General features: G+C 33.9%; 1 protein-coding gene across 2 annotated transcripts in view; it reads left to right on the forward strand.

The window, feature by feature from the left end:
* The window catches only part of Pcdh11x (protocadherin 11 X-linked), a 524,801-nt gene that overhangs the window by 287,759 nt on the left and 218,667 nt on the right, over positions 1 to 18,375 (forward strand). For both annotated transcript variants that reach the window (XM_021187467.2, XM_021187468.2), the window contains exon 5: positions 1,193 to 1,222. In XM_021187467.2, the coding sequence (XP_021043126.1) occupies positions 1,193 to 1,222 (30 nt within the window). The remainder of the gene's footprint in view (positions 1 to 1,192; positions 1,223 to 18,375) is intronic.

Below are 18,375 nucleotides of genomic sequence, written 5' to 3' on the forward strand. Positions count from 1 at the left end.
GGTCAGGGAGGAAAGGTGTTGGGTGCTGGATCAGCCTGCGGACAGCCGCCAGGCGAACACCCCTCCTGGGCAGGAGAGGCGCAGGACGATCGGGTCCAGATGCGGGTCCCTCCTCTCCAGTCCGCTCTCTCCCCGGCAGTCTAACCTATTAAATTTTCAGGAGTTTAGTAAACAATTTACAAAGAGACAAAATAAATATTTTTATGTCTTTCCTTGGCTCCCTGAAGAGCAATCAAGTGGATTGCCCACTTACCTAAATTAGTAGCACACTTACGTAAAAATTAAAATTTACTCTATATGTAAGGTAATTTCAATAGAAGTAAACAAGGATCTAGCATGATACTATGGAATAATTAATATTACTTTCAACACAGTAATTTATATATGGATAAAAATGGAATGATTTTTGTCATTTTTGTTTGTTTGTTTGTAGATTATTTCTTGTAGAGTGTTAAAACTTTTTTGTCTGTTTCAGATTCGGTATTATTCATTATGAGGAGTTGATAGCAAGTCAGTAAATACTGGTTAAGTAAAGTGTGAAAACTAAATGGCACTCTCTAGGACAGTTTTTCCAGACAACATCCTTAAACTAAGCCTTTGCAGGAAAGTTGAATTTGAGCACAGCCATTAATGGTTGATTCTGATCAATGCAGGTACCTATTATGAACAGATTAAGCTTAAAATAACTGAAGTGAAATAATGGGATTCTATCTCTGTATGTACACCTCAATTCTAAATTTGAAAGTCAAAATGATGCATATATTGACTGATAAAAATTAATTCTCTAAGACTAGATCATTGAATGAAAAGTGAAGACTCCTTCTTCTCTCTCATAAAATTGAATGGGTTGCTTTCTATTTACCCTTATTTTAGAATAAATACTACTGACATTCCAACTTTAATTGTTTGCTTCCTAGAAGAATATATTTTTTAGTAAATACCTATGTAGGTTAACCAGAGTTTTATGTTTTATGTGAATGTTCATGGTGTTGCAGGATGTTTATATTACTGCTATATTTATTTACTCAAACAATGTCCAAGGAATGAGAGCAACATTGTGTATAATTGCACTGGGAATACTGACTTGTTTTTATAAAAACTAAAATCTCTATGCAGTAATAAAATTGGTACTGAGTTTTGTCTTTTTGTTTGTTTTGTTTTGCTTCCCTTGCCTCCATTTTATCCAAATCAGCGGCGATCTGATGGAAAAAAGCCAGGAAAGGTAAGATTTTTAATTCACAAATATTTTAAGACATGTTGCATTTTAACTTTATATTACTAAAACTCACCTCTTTCACTATGGTGTTAAAACTGTATTTACTATGTCATATTTTATAGTTCTTCCTTAAAAGAAATTCATCTTGATTTGCCTGTATATTTTCTTTCTTTCTTTCTTTCTTTCTTTCTTTCTTTCTTTCTTTCTTTCTTTTTTTATTTTCTTTATTTACATTTCAAATGCTATCGCAAAAGTTCCCTATACCTCCCCCCACCCACCACTGCTCCCCTACCCACCCACTCCCACTTCTTGGCCCTGGCCTTCCCTTGTGCTGGGTCATATAAAGTTTGCAAGACCAAGTGGCCTCTCTTCCCAATGTTGGCCATCTTCTGCTACATATGCAGCTAGAGACTCGAGCTCAGGGGTTATTGGTTAGTTCATATTGTTGTTGCGCCTACAGGGTTGCAGCCCCCTACAGCTCATTGGGTGCTTTCTCTAGCTCCTCCATTGGGGGCCCTGTGTTCTATCTAACAGCTGACTGTGAGCATCCACTTCTGTGTTTGCCAGGCACTGACATAGCCTCACAAGAGGCCACTATATCAGGGTCCCTTCAGCAGAGTCTTGCTGGCATGTGCATTAGTATCTGGGTTTGGTGGCTGATGATGGGATGGATCCCTGGGTGGCGTAGTCTCTGGATAGCCCATCTTTCATCTTAGCTCTAAATTTTGTCTCTGTACCTATATCCTCTCATGGGTATGTTGTTCCTTATTCTAAGGAGGAATGAAGTATCCACATGATGGTCATCCTTCTTGGTTTTCTTGTGTTTTGCCAGATGTAATAATTCTAAGTTTCTGGGCTAATATCCGCTTATCAGTGAGTGCATATCTAGTGACTTCTTTTGTGATTGGGTTACCTAACTAAGGACATATGTAGTGGGGAGGAAGGAAGTATCCACCTGTTGGTCTTCCTTCTTGATTTTCTTGTGTTTTGGAGATTGTATCTTGGATATTCTAGGTTTTAGGGCTAATATCCACTTATCAGTGAGTGCATATCAAGTGAGTTCTTTTGTGATTGGGTTACCTCACTAAGGATGATATCCTCCAGATACATCCATTTGCCTAGGAATTTCATAAATTCATTGTTTTTAATAGCTGAGTAGTACTCCATTGTGTAAATGTACCACAGTTTCTGTATCCATTCCTCTATTGAGGGACATCTGGGTTCTTTCCAGCACTTACATAATTATGGATGCAATATCCAACCCTTAGTTTACTTTTCACTAGTACTTTTTTCCCACTGTTCAAAAACAAATCATTGTTGACAGTATTAGTTTGTGAATGTCTTGGTAATATAGATTTTATGTGATAAGCATAAACAATAAAGTGTGTAATTTTTGTGTCAATTCAAATTTTAGCAGGAATCTCCAAAACTTACTGACTATAGACCAGAAACTAATGTAGTAGCATCAGAGAGGAAAATTAAAGCTAACCTATTCATGGTTAACCAACAGTATATTATTCATTGAGAAACTAATCTGCAGAATATCACTTTGAATGTAAAATGTTTACATTCCCAGATAGATAGGAAAGTTAAAATTCTAAGTAGTTAGCTTTCCAGAGTTCAAAAATAAATAAATAAATAAGTAAAGCTATCTTACACATCCTGTTAGATTATATTTTTCTCTGGTTATATAGTATGACCACTAATATCAAACAACTTTTCTGTACTATTACAAATTTCTTAGCATTATAACTTAGGTTTCTTATCATGTTTTTAGGTAGAAGGAATTATATTAAACTTAAACTTCTGACAAATAATATTTTATTAAGCTATTAACTACTATCCATACAAGGCAACAGTATATGATAGTTTTTACTCTATATTGAAGATATAAAATCTTTACAATGAAATATTATAATCTAGTTTGAAGGGCCAAATTTGACATTTGAAAAACAACTTGCCAGATGAAGGTCTAGGTTTGGCTACAAAGTAATCTACTAGATCTGATGCCCTTACATGTTTTTATTAAGTGTGAGAATTACCTGAAAATGGAATTTTACTAGAATGTCAAAGTGAATTAGCATTAATCTTTGACGGAAAATGTAACATAACAGCATCAGAGTTATAAATCAATATACTTTCCTGAGAGTTGTTAAATGTCCTCATAAACCATCTTGAAGATCATTGTGACCTTGGAGTATTGAAGTTTTGAAAATTACTCCTTTCAGAAGACCAAAGTCCATAAAAAAGAATAATAGAGTTGTCCATTTAAAACTCATAAACAAATATATAGTAATAAAATGTCATTGGCTTCAAGAAGAGCAGAGTGACATGGAGAGAGAAGGAAGGAGCTTTTAAAACCTTGTGAATTTGGAAGTAAACCCATTGATCATGTATTTTTAAATTGGAATTTTGAGGAATAGAGAGCCAAATAGACCAATAGACAGACAGATAGAGAGAAAGAGAGAGGAAGGTGGGGAGAGAGATTCAAATTTTGTTAGGGTTCATTTTTATTGGCAATTTATTTAGAAGAATGGTTTAAAACTTTCAATAATAATTTTAACACTTTGTAAAAGTTCTTTTCACTATTAGGACAAAACATTGTTAAAGCTGTTTCAATAATCTGTTGTACACATCTAGATAAAATATGCAATACACCATAGAAATGAAATATGCCCTCTGATGTCCTTTGTTTTAGGTCCATTAAATTTATGTGTGCATTCTGAAGGGTATTTTGGATATTAAATTTGAGAAGCTATAAACTTTAAGTATATTAAGTGTCAGAATATTCATTAACTTTGAATTTATTGCAAATGTTTCCATAAAAGATTAATTAATTTCTTGAACCTCTGAACTTTATCTATTTAGATTTTTAAATGAATTCTATACTATATAGTTGATGTTCAGTTTAATTCAGATTTAACATTTGTTAAAAACAGAATAATGAATTATCTCAGCTATGAATATAGTACCTGCACAAATGCATTATTGCCTTTTATATATTAAAACAGGAAAGGACAAGAGAACTCAGTGATTTTGCATAGGATTTTAAGTAGTATGCGAGACCTCAATAAATGGGATAGTTTTCATCCTTCAGATAAAATTAAAGGTAGAGGTAGATACATTTTTTATATCAATTCTTAAATAGAATACTTCATACATAATCTAGTAGCATTCAAATAGCATAACAAAAGCAAATGCCACAATTCAACCACTCTAACTAGCTGATATTCAGTCAGCTAAAATCTAATTATCAGCAATGTGGATTTCAAAACACAACCACTCTGACTGAACAAATAGTTGTAGCAACACATATTTTCAGATAAATGAAAAAAGTACAATTTAAAAAACCTGTTTGGTAAGTAATTTGAAACATTTCTTCGTATAAGCACTCACTGGTTGTTAGATTAATACTCCTAGGTTTTTTTTTTTCCTTAGTTATCATTAACTCAGAATTTTTCAGATAGACATTTTGAGTTACCTTTTCTCTTTGGATAAGTCTGTGTCTAAACTGCCCTGAGGCTTTTCACAAATGGCCTGGCTTGTTAGGGTTTATGTTCACCAAAGTGCTAAACTGAAGATGGCAGAAATAGAACTGACTGAGATTCTCAAAGGAATATGTTTCTGATTTCTTTATATCTGCCTGAGGTGAATTTACGAAGTGGTTCCTTTCTGACTAACTTCATGGATAACAGAGAATAACTAGAGTCAGAGTACAATTGAAAGGTCTTTCTTGTCATCTGTCTATCTTCATCCTGATTCCTGTCATTTGTGTACTCATTTGCTCCCAGACTGAATAAAGACAAGGTGGTTGAGTGACAACAACCTTAGAGCAATTATGTATTAAACTATTCATTTTACTGGTGCAAGATATGTTCTTTCAGTTCAGAAAGTTAGGCATTTTGGAAGATTTTTGTTCAGCTATTCACCTGACATTTAAATTTAAGGATTCAAATAAAGAATAAGACCTTGACATATATTTACAAACAATTCTCCAAATGCAATCCAGTCTTATGGTACGTATTTGAAAAAATGTTTGCCTTTACTGGGGACTATATTAATTCATGATTATTTCAGAGTATTATTACCTAATTAATACATATAAAACCACTGCAATTATGAATGTCACTTATATTGATTTTACTAGTCTAGTTTCCTTTATTAAAATTTTAGTTTAATTTAGTACTGTTATGAGAAAATTAAATTAACACGAAGGGCTCCCATTTGGCATGACTATCTAATGAAGTTGTTTACTCTCTTAGTACATAGATTCCTTAGATAGCAATATCTAAGAATATATTATTCAGACATACTCTCGAGCATTTTCAGGATCTTTATTTTCTATGAAATATATTTATTTTATTAAATATATCTATTACTGAAAATTTGGTCGGTGAACTAAAAGAACAGAAATAACAATGGCCCTGAAAAGAGTCTTTAATTTTCCCTCTGAAATTTCACAAACCAGGCCTCCATCTTCTGCACTATTCTCAACATTATCTTCCAAGTTCCTATAGAACATCCCACAGAGCTCTTAACACCAGTCTTCTAGACCAAAGTTCCAAAGTCCTCCCAAAAACATGGTCAGATTGTCACAGAAATACCCCTCTTCTGGTACTAATTTTGCTTAGTCAGGGTTTCTGTTCCCGGACAAAACATCATGATCAAGAAATAATTTGGGGAGGAAAGGATTTATTCAGCTTACACTTCCATACTGCTGTTCATCACCAAAGGAAGTCAGGACTGGAACTCAAGCAGGGCAGGAAGCAGGAGCTGATGCAGAGGCCATGGAGGGATGTTCTTTACTGGCTTGCTTCCCCTGGCTTGCTCAGCCTGCTCTCTTATAAACTCAAGACTACCAGCTCAGAGATGGCACCACCCACAAGGGGACCTCCCCCCTTGATCACTAATTGAGTAAATGGCTTACAGCTGAATCTTGTGGAGATATTTCCCCAACTGAAGTTCCTTTTTCTGTGATAACTCCAATTTGTGTCAAGTTGACACAAAACTAGCCAGTACATTGATCCTTGTAGAAAATTTCTTCCCCCAAATTCTTTGCTATACATGTATTTCGAACCTGAAGATACAATTTCTGTATCTGAACTGTGACTTTATGCAGATAAAGTAGCCATTTCTTCAGTATCTTTTCAGTTATCTACACAATATCTTCTTCACCTTTACTAAATAATGAGCATACTAGTTTCATTAGACTTCTAAATTTCCTTAATTCAAAAGAATATGAACCCTAATTTTCTATAATAAAACATTAGTATTTAAAAGTACATTGCATTTTTTAATATAGGAGTTTATAGATGTTTCTTCCCATGTCATAGTTCATCATCTAAAATAGAAAAATAAAGGTAACAGAGAACAAACTAGTTCTTAGTTCTAATATAAATTATGTTATCTACAAAATATTCAAAAATGATGCTGAATATTGCTTTAAAAATAACTTTGGCACTATAAATATTATTTTGATTATTTTCTATTATTTCCTAATTGATTAAACTTTTCAATTTGTATGATTTCATTTTAAAAAGTTATTCTTTGATTTTGGCAAAAGAAGCTAAAAACTAAATTATCATACCCCATCTGTATTTTTTTTTCTTTGCTGAAAACACTTAACCTCACATCAAACTTTTCTAATCCCTCATTCAGTTCATCGTCTCATAGTGAAGCATGAAAATCTGTCATTATATCTCTTAGAAACAGATGTTTTCACTCTGTGTGGCATAGTATTGAGGTTATTCTGAAATAAAGCCATCCATATTCATTTCAGCTCTATTCTTGTTCTGCAAGTGCAGGAAACAATAGACCTAAAATCTTAAGTAAAATAAGTCGATATTTTAAATGGCTTTAAACTATATTTTATTCAAAGTAGTAAAAAGAGCAAAGCATTTGGAGACTTATCTGCATAGCATTTTAATATGTATTAAATGCATTATCCCCAGGTCTTTAGCTGTACAATAGTGTTAGGCATAGTTACTGGCTCAGTTTTTGCATATGGACTCTTTCTGTTGCAACAGATTGGGCAATTTTCCATTCCTTTTATTGTTTCTTTTTTTTTTTTCTAGTAAACGTTGGTAGTTATTGTTGGAGTTCAGTTAATGACTTCTAAATCTGAGTCAGTACATAATTTAAAAGCTTTGGCAATGGGTTTGAAGAACAACTGTTACACGGAAATTCATACACTAAACTCTAGAGCTCTGATTAGAATTTCTATCCTTACTATCAACAAATAATTACTAGTATTTTCATTACAGAAATGCTATCTCAAATGGGCTTACTGCCAAACAAATACTATAGAAAGAATATGTGTGTGTGTGTGTGTGTGTGTGTGTGTGTGTGTGTGTGTTTGTATGTATATGTGCATATTACACTTAGTTCATGCAGTCAGTGTAATCAGTACACTTCAGCTTCTGGATTTCAGAGGATAGTTCAGTCAATTAGGATATTACAGAAAAATAATCATACACACATATGTGTGTGTGTGTGTGTTTCATGTTTTATTGTTGGAGGATTATGGGATTGTTATATTCTATGGCTATCATCTTGATCTTGTGATAATAAAAAGAAGTTATTAAGCAAAGACTGTGACTTCTTCTGTACATACTCCTGAAAAGTTTCATGTTTATGATTCAAATGGGGTACCAAGGCAAATTGCTCATCAGAGGTGAGATATACATTAGAAATATTATAAATACTTGATATAAGGAGACAGAAATCATCATGCCAGAGACTTTGACTAAAGACATGATTCATATGACAGTGGCAGAGTGAACAACATTTCATATACATTTTATAGTAATGTGAGGATTCTATGCCAAATAATTGAAGATAATCCACAATAAAGTAAATAATTTTTAGTGATGTTATATGAGTTCTGGGTGGCATAGGGATCTTCGGAATCTGTTAGCCTGGACACTAGATGAAGAAGAATCACTGATGAGGATCGGAAGTGGAAAAATCTAAAATAAGTCAATGGAAAAGCTGGAATGGTCTTACTTTCCTGGAGTAAGAATTCTGTATACATATTAACTATGTTGACCTATATTTGTCATTTTGGGAAAAAATAATTTTCTCTTCTAAGTTCATGAATCTCTAGCTAGAAATTGTCAAGGAAATTATTATTATTATTATTATTATTGTTATTATTATTATCATTATCATTACTATTATTACTTTTATGTTTTTACAGTCTAGCCATTGCCCCCTCCCAGTTCCTCCTCCCTCAGTTTATCATCACATTCCCTCTTCCCCTCTCTCCAAGAGGATGCACCCCTTTCTAGGCCTCACCAATCCCTGAGGCTTCAAGTCTCTCAAGTTTTAGGCCCATCTTTTCCTACTAAGGCCAGATCAGAGAGTCCTCTGCTATATATGTGTAGCAGGCCTCAGACCAGCTTCTGTGTGCTGTCTAGTTGGTGGATCAGTGTCTGAGAGATCCCAGGGATCCTGGTTTGAGACTGCTGGTTTTCCTATGGGGGTCACCCTCCTCCTTAGATTCTTTAATCCTTCCACTAATTCAACCACTGATGTGTCTGACTTCTGTTCCATGGTTGAGTTTAAGTATCTCTGTCTGTCTCAGTCAGCTGCTTGTTGAGCCTCTCAGAGAGCAGCCATGCTAGATTCCTGTCTGTGATCACACCATAGCTACAGTAATAGTGTCAGTCCTTGGAGCCTCCCCTTGAGATGGGTCTGAAGTTGGGCTGGTCCCTGGACATCCTTTCCCTCAATCTCTTCTCCATTTTTGTCCCTGTAGTTATTTTAGATAGGAACAATTCTGGGTCAGATATTTTGACTGTGGGATGACAACTCAGTACCTCCACTTGTCTTTCTACTGGAGGTGAACTCTGCAAGTTAGTTCCCTCTCCGTACTCTTAGGCCTTTCATATAAGGTGCCTCTCTTTGTGTCCTGAGAGTGTCACACATCCAAGGTCTTTGATATTTTCCAGAGTGGCCCCCACTGCCCACCTCCCCAAGGTTGCATATTTCTATTCTGCTGGCCCTCAGATCTTCTCTTAAGTCTCCCCTCCCATACCTGATCCTGTTTCCCTGTTCTCCTGTTCCCCTCCCTCTCCCCTCTCTCAACCTGGTCCTCCATCCCTCTGCCTCCTGTGATTGCTTTCTTCTCCCTCTCAAGTGGAATTGAAGCATCCTCAATTGGGCCCTTCTGCTTATGAACCTTATTGAACTCTGGGGACTGCATCCTAGGTGTTCTGTATTTCTTGGCTAATATACATTTGGATCTGAGTTATCTCACTCAGGATGATATTTTCTAGTTCCATCCATTTGCCTGCAAAACTCATGATGTCCTTGTACTTAATAGAGGAATAGTATTCCATTGTGTAAATGAACCACACTTTCTGTATCCATTCTTCCATTGTGGGACATGTTGGTTGTTTCCATTTTTTGGCTGTCATAATTATGAACATAGTGGAGCATGTATCTCTATGGTATGGTGGGACATCTTTCGAGTATATGCCCAAGAGTGGTATAACTGGTTCATCGGGAACATCTATTTCTGATTTTCTGAGGAACTTCCAGATAGATTTCCAGAGTTGTTCAAATTTTCAATCCCATCGTCTATAGAAGAGTATTACTCTTTCTCCACATCCTTGCCAGTATATGCTGTCATCTAAGTTTGTTATTTTTACCTTAGCCATTCTGATTGGTGTGAGGTAGAATCTCATAATCATTTTGATTTTCATTTCCATGGTGACTAATGGCTTTGAACATGTCTTTCAATGCTTCTTGGCCAGGAGAGATTCTTCTGTTGTAAATTCTCTGTTTGGCTCTATACTCCATTTTTTTTGCTTGTTTATGTTTTTCTTTTTTTGAAAGTGAGCTTTAATTCAGCAATATGGCTGTTATGGCAAGGGATTATATCCAAAGGTCTTCTAGATTTATGTGATATGCCTGGAATGATACCCTTTTAATACTTCTGGCTAGAATACACACCTTAAATCCCTCTGGTTGGAATACAAACACACCTTTAGTAGATACTTTTGATCCCAAACAATGAAGTACAATTGAGGAAAAGGCAAAGTGTAGAATTTGGCAGAATGGGTGAGAGATAGGATATGCCAAACTCTCACGAGAATAGACAGGAAAGAAAAGCTACTTATGAGCAGCACAGGGAATGATGAGAAGGGAGTTCAGTTCATATTAATGCAGCTCATATTAGTTCATATTAGTGTAGTTCAGTGGGATGGAGTTGAGTTCAGTTGAGTTAGGGCAGTTCCATTCAGTTCTGTTCCTTTTAGTTCCTGCAGTAGGAGCAGTCAGCTCAGTTCAGCTCCTGGATTGCAAGAGGCAATTTTGCCAAACAGAACAATTTAATCAGAAGCTGAGGGTAACCACTTTGAATCAGTCAGCTTACAGATGAATTTCAACCAGATCAGCTGAGTTGAACCAGTGAGACAGCATCCAGAAAGAGCTAGAAAGGATGAGTTTATTCTGCAGTAGGTCTTTGAGGGTGAAACCATCTAGGCCTAGGTTAGCAGACGAAGGCTAGAACCTGGAGCCTTCAAAGTTTGGGTTCATAGATTAGTTGGTACACAGGCTAGAATCTTCTAGGCCTAGGCCTAAGGATAGTTACAGAGAAATGCTCTGGGCTTAGCCCAAGTCATGCATTCATAATGCTTAGGTATGGCTCTCATTTGTCTCTTCCTATGAGGAAATAAAAGTTAAATTTATAGTAAATCCCCAAATTGAATGGCAGAAATTTGTTGACATAGTTTGAATTATTAGAGTGATATTTTGGCATGATCCATCTGTAATAGAGTAGTATCACCAAGGTCTTCTGTGATGATACCAATTTTTCATACCATTGATCAATATATCATTTATGTTTCTGAAAGAGACATAAATGTTTTCTCAATCTCTCACAATTTGAGTGAAACAAAGTGTTTAGTATGGCATGATAATTTTGATTAGGGTCACAGCTTTATCATCCAAAGTAATTGTCCTAATTTGGGGATAATTATCTCATTAGTGATTTGTACTGGAAGATTCTCTATTGCTCTGGTGTACTTTTACTCACAAGTCATAAATATGGTTATTGATCAGTCCATCAGTTCCTGGAATCCTAGTTAATTGTTGACTTTCAGCATGAATAGGTTAAAATCTAATCTAGTTACTGGATCGAGTTTGACAATATGTTACAGTACTGATTCAAGCCATCATCTGTTTCTATGGTAAGATATATCAATTTAGTAATGGAATGCACTTGCAGTGCACATTAGTATTAGTGCAGAAGACTTTTCTAGCATGTACTTTATGTCACAAATGTGAAATGTCTACTTAAAAACACGTATTTATTCAATAGTGTTAACAGGATTTTCTATGTCAACTAATGGGGAAGTGTGGTGATTTAAATTATCATTGCATGTATTTTTCACTTCTCATATACTTGACTTTAAAGAGGTAAGTGTATTATTTAAAATGGTACAGAAATATTTGCTTATTTGAACAATGTACAGAGAAACTTGAACATCAGTTTTCATTGTGGTTTATACATAATAGCTAAAGAATTAAATTATTCTAGATGTCCAGCCATTTATGATTAAAAATGAATATATTGTGCATGTACACAATGGTATGTCATTCAGATCTAAGGAAAACTGGAATGATTACATTGGAAAATATAAAACATGATAATGAATGAGATAACCCAAACTCAGATAAACAAATACTGGCTGTTCTCTCTTGTATTTAGTTATAATTTCTTAAGTTTATATGTGTAAGAGACTGTGAATGCAGGTCAAGAAACTAGAAAGGGGTTAATGAGACAGATAAAATAGATTTTAATGAAACAGGTTGGGAGGGTAACATAACACAATATGAAAGAGGAAAGAGGATTACTGGGGACTTAAAGGCAAAGATGAGTACAGATTTAAGAAGAGAAGAATTAGAGGTGAGAATCAACCAACTTGCAAGTACGGATGGGTATGATATATAGAAATATGTTAATTTACTTGCTAATTAAAAATAAATTTTGTTTATTTAACTGCTAAAATAAATCACAGCATCCTCATTTTAGAGTTTCTATCAATTAATTACATTGGTAACATTTTATTAGAGGATTATAAATATACTAGGTAATTCTCAAATCTACCCCTTGAGTTTGATTGTGAACATAGCCACCAACATTTATTCATTTGTAATTTTTAAATAAACTTCTAGCTTTGATTTTTATACAATGAATCATTATAGAAGCAAAGTCTAAATCTAATGTTAGGATAGAGAGAATTAATAATTCATGATGTTTTATGAATTCCTGTAGTCTAACAAACCACTTGAAACCTAGTAAATATTTAATGAATATTTGTTGTAAGTTATTTAATAAACTTACATAGTAAGTTTTCTCTGTGTGAGACTAAATGCTTATTGATAATAAAGTATCTGTAACTTTGCCATAGACATTTTGACCTCAATGTCATGGTAAAGTCTAGATATATTAGAATATATATTTCAAATTTCAATTTTCTATAATTAGCAAATGTACTGTAAGCAACCACAAATAGATTATTCTTCTTGAATAAAATTAAACTATACTTAACTTTTTCTTCAGTCAGGATTAGTCATTCAGTGATATAGGTTTCTGTACATTATCTAATGTTTTACTTGTACTTTATGTAAATCATCTATAGTTGGGTCTATTTCTCTATTACGTGAATCATATACAATATGACATTTTAATTTTATTAAAAGCCTCATCTTTTTTCCCCTTTAAACATGATTCCTTTGGCAATAAGGCATTTATTAGATATCCTTTAACAACTTGTTTTATTATTTATTAATGAGAAATCTTGTTATCAAAATATACATTAAACATGGATTTACAAGTCAGGGTTTTCTCCTTAAACTACACAATGCATTAAGTTTTGTCTCATTACTAGCGTGACTGATTGTCCTCCTTATTTTCTTGAAAACAAGATGTATAGTGAACCATATATCAAATAGTGACATTCAAAATTTTCTATAGTAAAAGTATGATGAATATAATACTATCAATCATTACCATCGAAGGATTCATCTTTGAGATCTGTTTCATATTTTGTAGTGAAAGTGATTGTTGGGAAACATGGGATGCATAGTTCTGAGACAGGTTATGTATCATTTTTATTGGTAGCAAAACAGTATGTGATGACTCTGTAAAATTATCTGAGTGCTAAATTGATTTAAAATACATTTCAAATTGTTTGTAAAATTTTACTGGCTACTAAAAAAAAGAAACCCCATTACATAAAGAGTAAGTAACCCATCTTGGATAGAAAATCAAATTAATAATAATAATAATAATAATAATAATAATAATAATAACAATATCAGAATTCCTGACAATATATATTGTAATTAAATTTATTAAGCAAAAATATTCTAGTGTACAGGATGCTTGGGTATTGTTTGGATTTTAAACAAGATAATAGCTAACATTCAACAAGTCAAAATATTTCTACAGTAGATTTATTTGTATCAATTGATGCTGCTCAGTACATTGTATACCTTTGTATATATCAATCACATTGCAATCCTTGTATGTACAGCATGATTGTTGAACTGATACTAAAAGCAAAACCCAAATAAATAGAAGCGAGTCATTGTAGAATTAGTTGATTGTTTTAGTAGCTGCTTTTGTTAGAATTTATTAAAAGTTATTTAGCATTTATTAAAACTATTAATTACTCTAATCAATGATTGTTAATCATCTTACTATTTATATTCCATATGTATACTACATATGATTATAGAAAATTAGCTGATTTATTACATTCTATTGCCTACTGAAATTATTTCTTCTGCTAGCCTATGAAAGTGTTTTGCTGATTACTATATTATTTCACAAACTCTCTTTATGCTCAAAGTATATTATCAACAGAATTTAGTAGCCAGAAAGAAATAGTTATTTTAAAACATTGGTTTCCACAAGCATACATTGTATCATTAGTTCATATTCTACATTCTGAAGAACACATTTTATCATTTTGAAACAACCTGGACAGCTACAACAGATACACTTACAGTTATTATATAAATGCGTATTTAAGTGTGGAATAGTGAGTAATGGGCTTTTCTGTTAGTAAACATAGAAAAGATTGTGATAAAAGGTATTGTTTTCCCATGTTATCATTTTTTTTTGACAAACAGGTGGCATAAAAAGTGAGAAAATACTTCAATATGTAAATATTGTTGGCCTTATTTGTAGGCCCCTATAGGTTTATCAATCAAACTGGATCATAAGGAAAAAAATGTATAGTGGATTTTCATTTATTTATCTTAACTGTGCATTATTATATATTTATCAACTTGATTTATATTTTACAATGTCAAGAAAATTTACATAGATAATATTACTTACTGAGAAGAGGTGTACTGAGAAAGTAATTTTCATTTGTTGATGCATAGTGCTGGAGCATAAGGGTCTATAGTGGGGAAAATAAAAAAAAAAAGAATGATAGTTCATTGTTCCCATATTTGATTTTTTTCATCCATAATTTACCTTTGTTTTCTTCTCTTTCTAGTCTACACAAGAATCATTACAGTGTTTGCTTATCTGTTTTGTTTTTTTGTTTTGTTTTGTTTTGGTCTTTTTCGAGACAGGGTTTCTCTGTATAGCCCTGGCTGACCTGGAACTCACTTTGTAGACCAGTCTGGCCTTGAACTCAGGTATCCAAATGCCTCTACCTCCAGAGTGCTAGGAATAAAGGATTGCGCCACCATACCCAGCCTTTTTGTTTGTTTGTTTGTTTGTTTGTTTTGTTATTTTTCAAGATAGAGTTTCTCTGTATAGTCCTGGCTGTCCTAGAACTCACTTTGTAGACCAGACTGGCCTCGAAATCAGAAATCTGCCTGCCTCTGCCTCCCAAGTGCTGGGAATAAAGGCGTGCGCCACCACTGCCCAGCTGGTTTTGGTTCTTAAAATGAGGAAATACATATCCTTTTCATGAAACTATACCTTTCAATATTATGTTGCTACAGAATTAATTGTGAAGATGAATGATTTTCATTAGAAGGAGAATATACAAGATTGAGAAAAAATATGAGAAAACTGTGCCTATTTTAGGCATTGATATCACTGGTAAAATAATAATAATCAAGGAATTTCACATTTTCAAATACACAAATTATGGTGGAATGGAAACCCCACTTTAAATTTAAACACAACAACATACACAAAGCAGGAATTGTGCTAAATTTCACTACTTTACTCTAAAATCTTCTAGTTTGACATAATTTCCATAGTTTCAGTCATTAATTCTTATATCTTCATAATAAATGGATAAAACTTCTAATTTAAAACTTATTTTCAAATATTCATGTGCGTACAATTACTTACAATTCTTAGTAGAATAGTTCTGCATTAAGAATATTTCCAGGTGGGAGGGATGACTCAGCCATTAGGAAAATTGAGTAGTCTTCTACAGGTCTCTCTCTTTGAGTCTGATAGTCTCTCACCTCCCAGCACTCTGGTACATCTTAGAGGGTTCCCCCACCTCCTACCTCCTGAATTTACCTGTTTCCAGGTAGGATTAAGGCATCTTCACTTGGGTTCTTCAGCTTGTTAATCTTTTGAGATCTGTGGGTATTCTGTATATTTTGGATAATATCCACTAAGTGAGCACATACTATTGCATGTCCATTTGGGTCTGAGTTACCTCATTAAGGATGATATTTTCTAGTTCTGTCCATTTTTCCAGTTGTCTATACAAATCAGGATGTTCTTGTTCTTAATAGCTGAGTAGTATTCCATTGTGTAAATGAACCACATTTTCTGTATTATTCTTCTGTTGTGGGACATCTGGGATGCTTCCAACTCCTGACTATCACAACTAAGGCCTCTAAGAACATAGTGAAACACATGCCCCTGTGGTGTGGTGGGGCATCTTTTGGGTATATGACCAAGAGTAGTACAGCTGGTTTGTTCATATTGTTGTTCCTCCTATCAGGTTGCAGACCCCTTTAGCACTTTATGTGAACTAACCAGTACCCCACCTCCCCCGAGAGCTGTGTCTCTAGTTGCATATGTAGCAGAGGATGGTCTAGTCATCCATCAATGGGAGGAGAGGCCCTTCCTTTTGCGAAAATCATATGCCCCAAGTACAGGGGAATGCCAGGGCCAGGAAGCAGGAGTGGGTAGGTTGGGGAGCAGTTGCAGGGGGGGATATAGGGGGCTTTGGGGATAGCATTTGAAATGTAAATGAAGAAATTATCTAATAAAAAAAAGAAAAAAAAAGAGTAGTATAGCTGGATCTTCAGGTAGATCTATTTCCAATTTTCTGAGAAATCTCTAGATTGATTTCCAGAATGAATGTACATGTTTAAAATGCCACCAGCAATTTAAGAGTTGGGAGCCCAATCAAACCTGTCCTCCTTACATATTTAATATCCCATTTTTTTTTTTTTTTGGCAAGAAAAATGTTCATCACAAGTTCCCTTGTTAGGAGTTACAAATTCAAGGAAATCATGGGCAAGAAAATAAATGTGTTTGTGTGTGTGTGTGTGTGTGTGTGTGTATGTGTGTGTGTGTGTGTGTGTGCATGTGTGTGAATGTTACATAAGAGTGATATAAACAATGTAAAACAATAAATATTGTGTTTACATTTTCTGTATCATAGACATAAATAATTTTAATTTAGAACTGATAAAATGGTTGTTCTTATTTGTATGTCAATGTTTCTTATATTTTGTACAGAAACATTTTGAAAAAAATGCTGTTTTGATTCAAAGGTAGTACTTTATGAAAATATCAATAAGTTTCTAAATTGAAACTGATAATAACTGATAGTTTTCAGGATAGTGTAATGTTTTACTAATACATTTTCCTTTGAATGATCCTACATTTCCCCCTTGCAAATGTCTACATAAGTAATTCAAATTTCTCTAATGTTATTTATTTTTCTGTTGCTGAAGAAATTCAGGGCATTGCATATGCTAAGAAAGGACTAATTTGTTCCTCTATTCAATATGTATATGTAATGTTTGTTAACTGGATCATTTTTGGGTCTCTGTTAGTTGAAACAATACCAATCTAATGCAGTTGTGTATAAAGCAGATTGTCATCTGAAATGGCCACATAATGGAACAATAGCTTTCAGAGAAGATCAATAAAAAAGGCAAAAAGAAAATGTTTAAGGAAGATAATATCTACCTGACTCTTGCTATATAAACTTCCTCAATATCATGTAATGTGCTGTCCTTTCTCTCTGCCTACAAACCACACACAGACACACCCCCACACACACTCACAGACACACACACTCACAGACACACACACACACACACACACACACACACACACGTACACATTTCAGGTATTGCAATTAATGGGTAAAGAAAAATGTTACTTTACTATTTATTCCTGTTTGAATAACTAAGTGGCAGACTCATGAATACTGAAGACGGCAAAATGAATAATTCAGTCACTTCAATTTGTTGACCTTAATAAAATACAAAGTGAATTGAATTAAGAGTAATTAATAAGAGTCAGCATGAATAATAAAACAAAAATGAGACATATTTCTTTCATGAATCAATAACAGTCAGTTACTGAAGATCATAAAATAACAATTCAAGAAAAGAGAGTGCCTTTTGTCTAAGCAGATATCATAGTCTGCATATGTGCACTTGTGTAGGGACATTTAAACAGGAAAGAAAGAATGCTGGTTAAATGTAATGGGATATAATAAATCAATAAAAAATTTAAGGCATTAAACAAATTAAAATGTGAATTCCCATTAAGGATTACTGTATGTTATCTTACATCATGGGCATTATAATTCATGGCCATTTTTTTTCTGGTGAAAATCATTTTATGTTCATGAAAAGTTGACCTGCATATATTATTTGGACCTTTCAATGTCCTTAAAAGTCTAATAATGGCATGAGTTCTTCATACCATTACCTCTCCCTGTTGCTCTGAAAGGGTGCTACCCCTCCAACCCACCCACTCCTACCTCACACAACTAGCAATCCCCTTTTCTTGGACATCACATTTCTACAGAATCAAATCTGATTAATAATCAACAAAAGTATGAAAACCAAGAACAACATAGGCACCTGACACAGTTCTATTTATTCATTATTTGTAGCAAAATATATCACATTTTGATGAATCAGCCTACCTCCACTTTAGGCTTAAAAGTCATCTTATATATGTC

This window comes from Mus pahari, chromosome X (assembly GCF_900095145.1).
Source record: "Mus pahari chromosome X, PAHARI_EIJ_v1.1, whole genome shotgun sequence".
Lineage (NCBI taxonomy): Eukaryota > Metazoa > Chordata > Mammalia > Rodentia > Muridae > Mus > Mus pahari.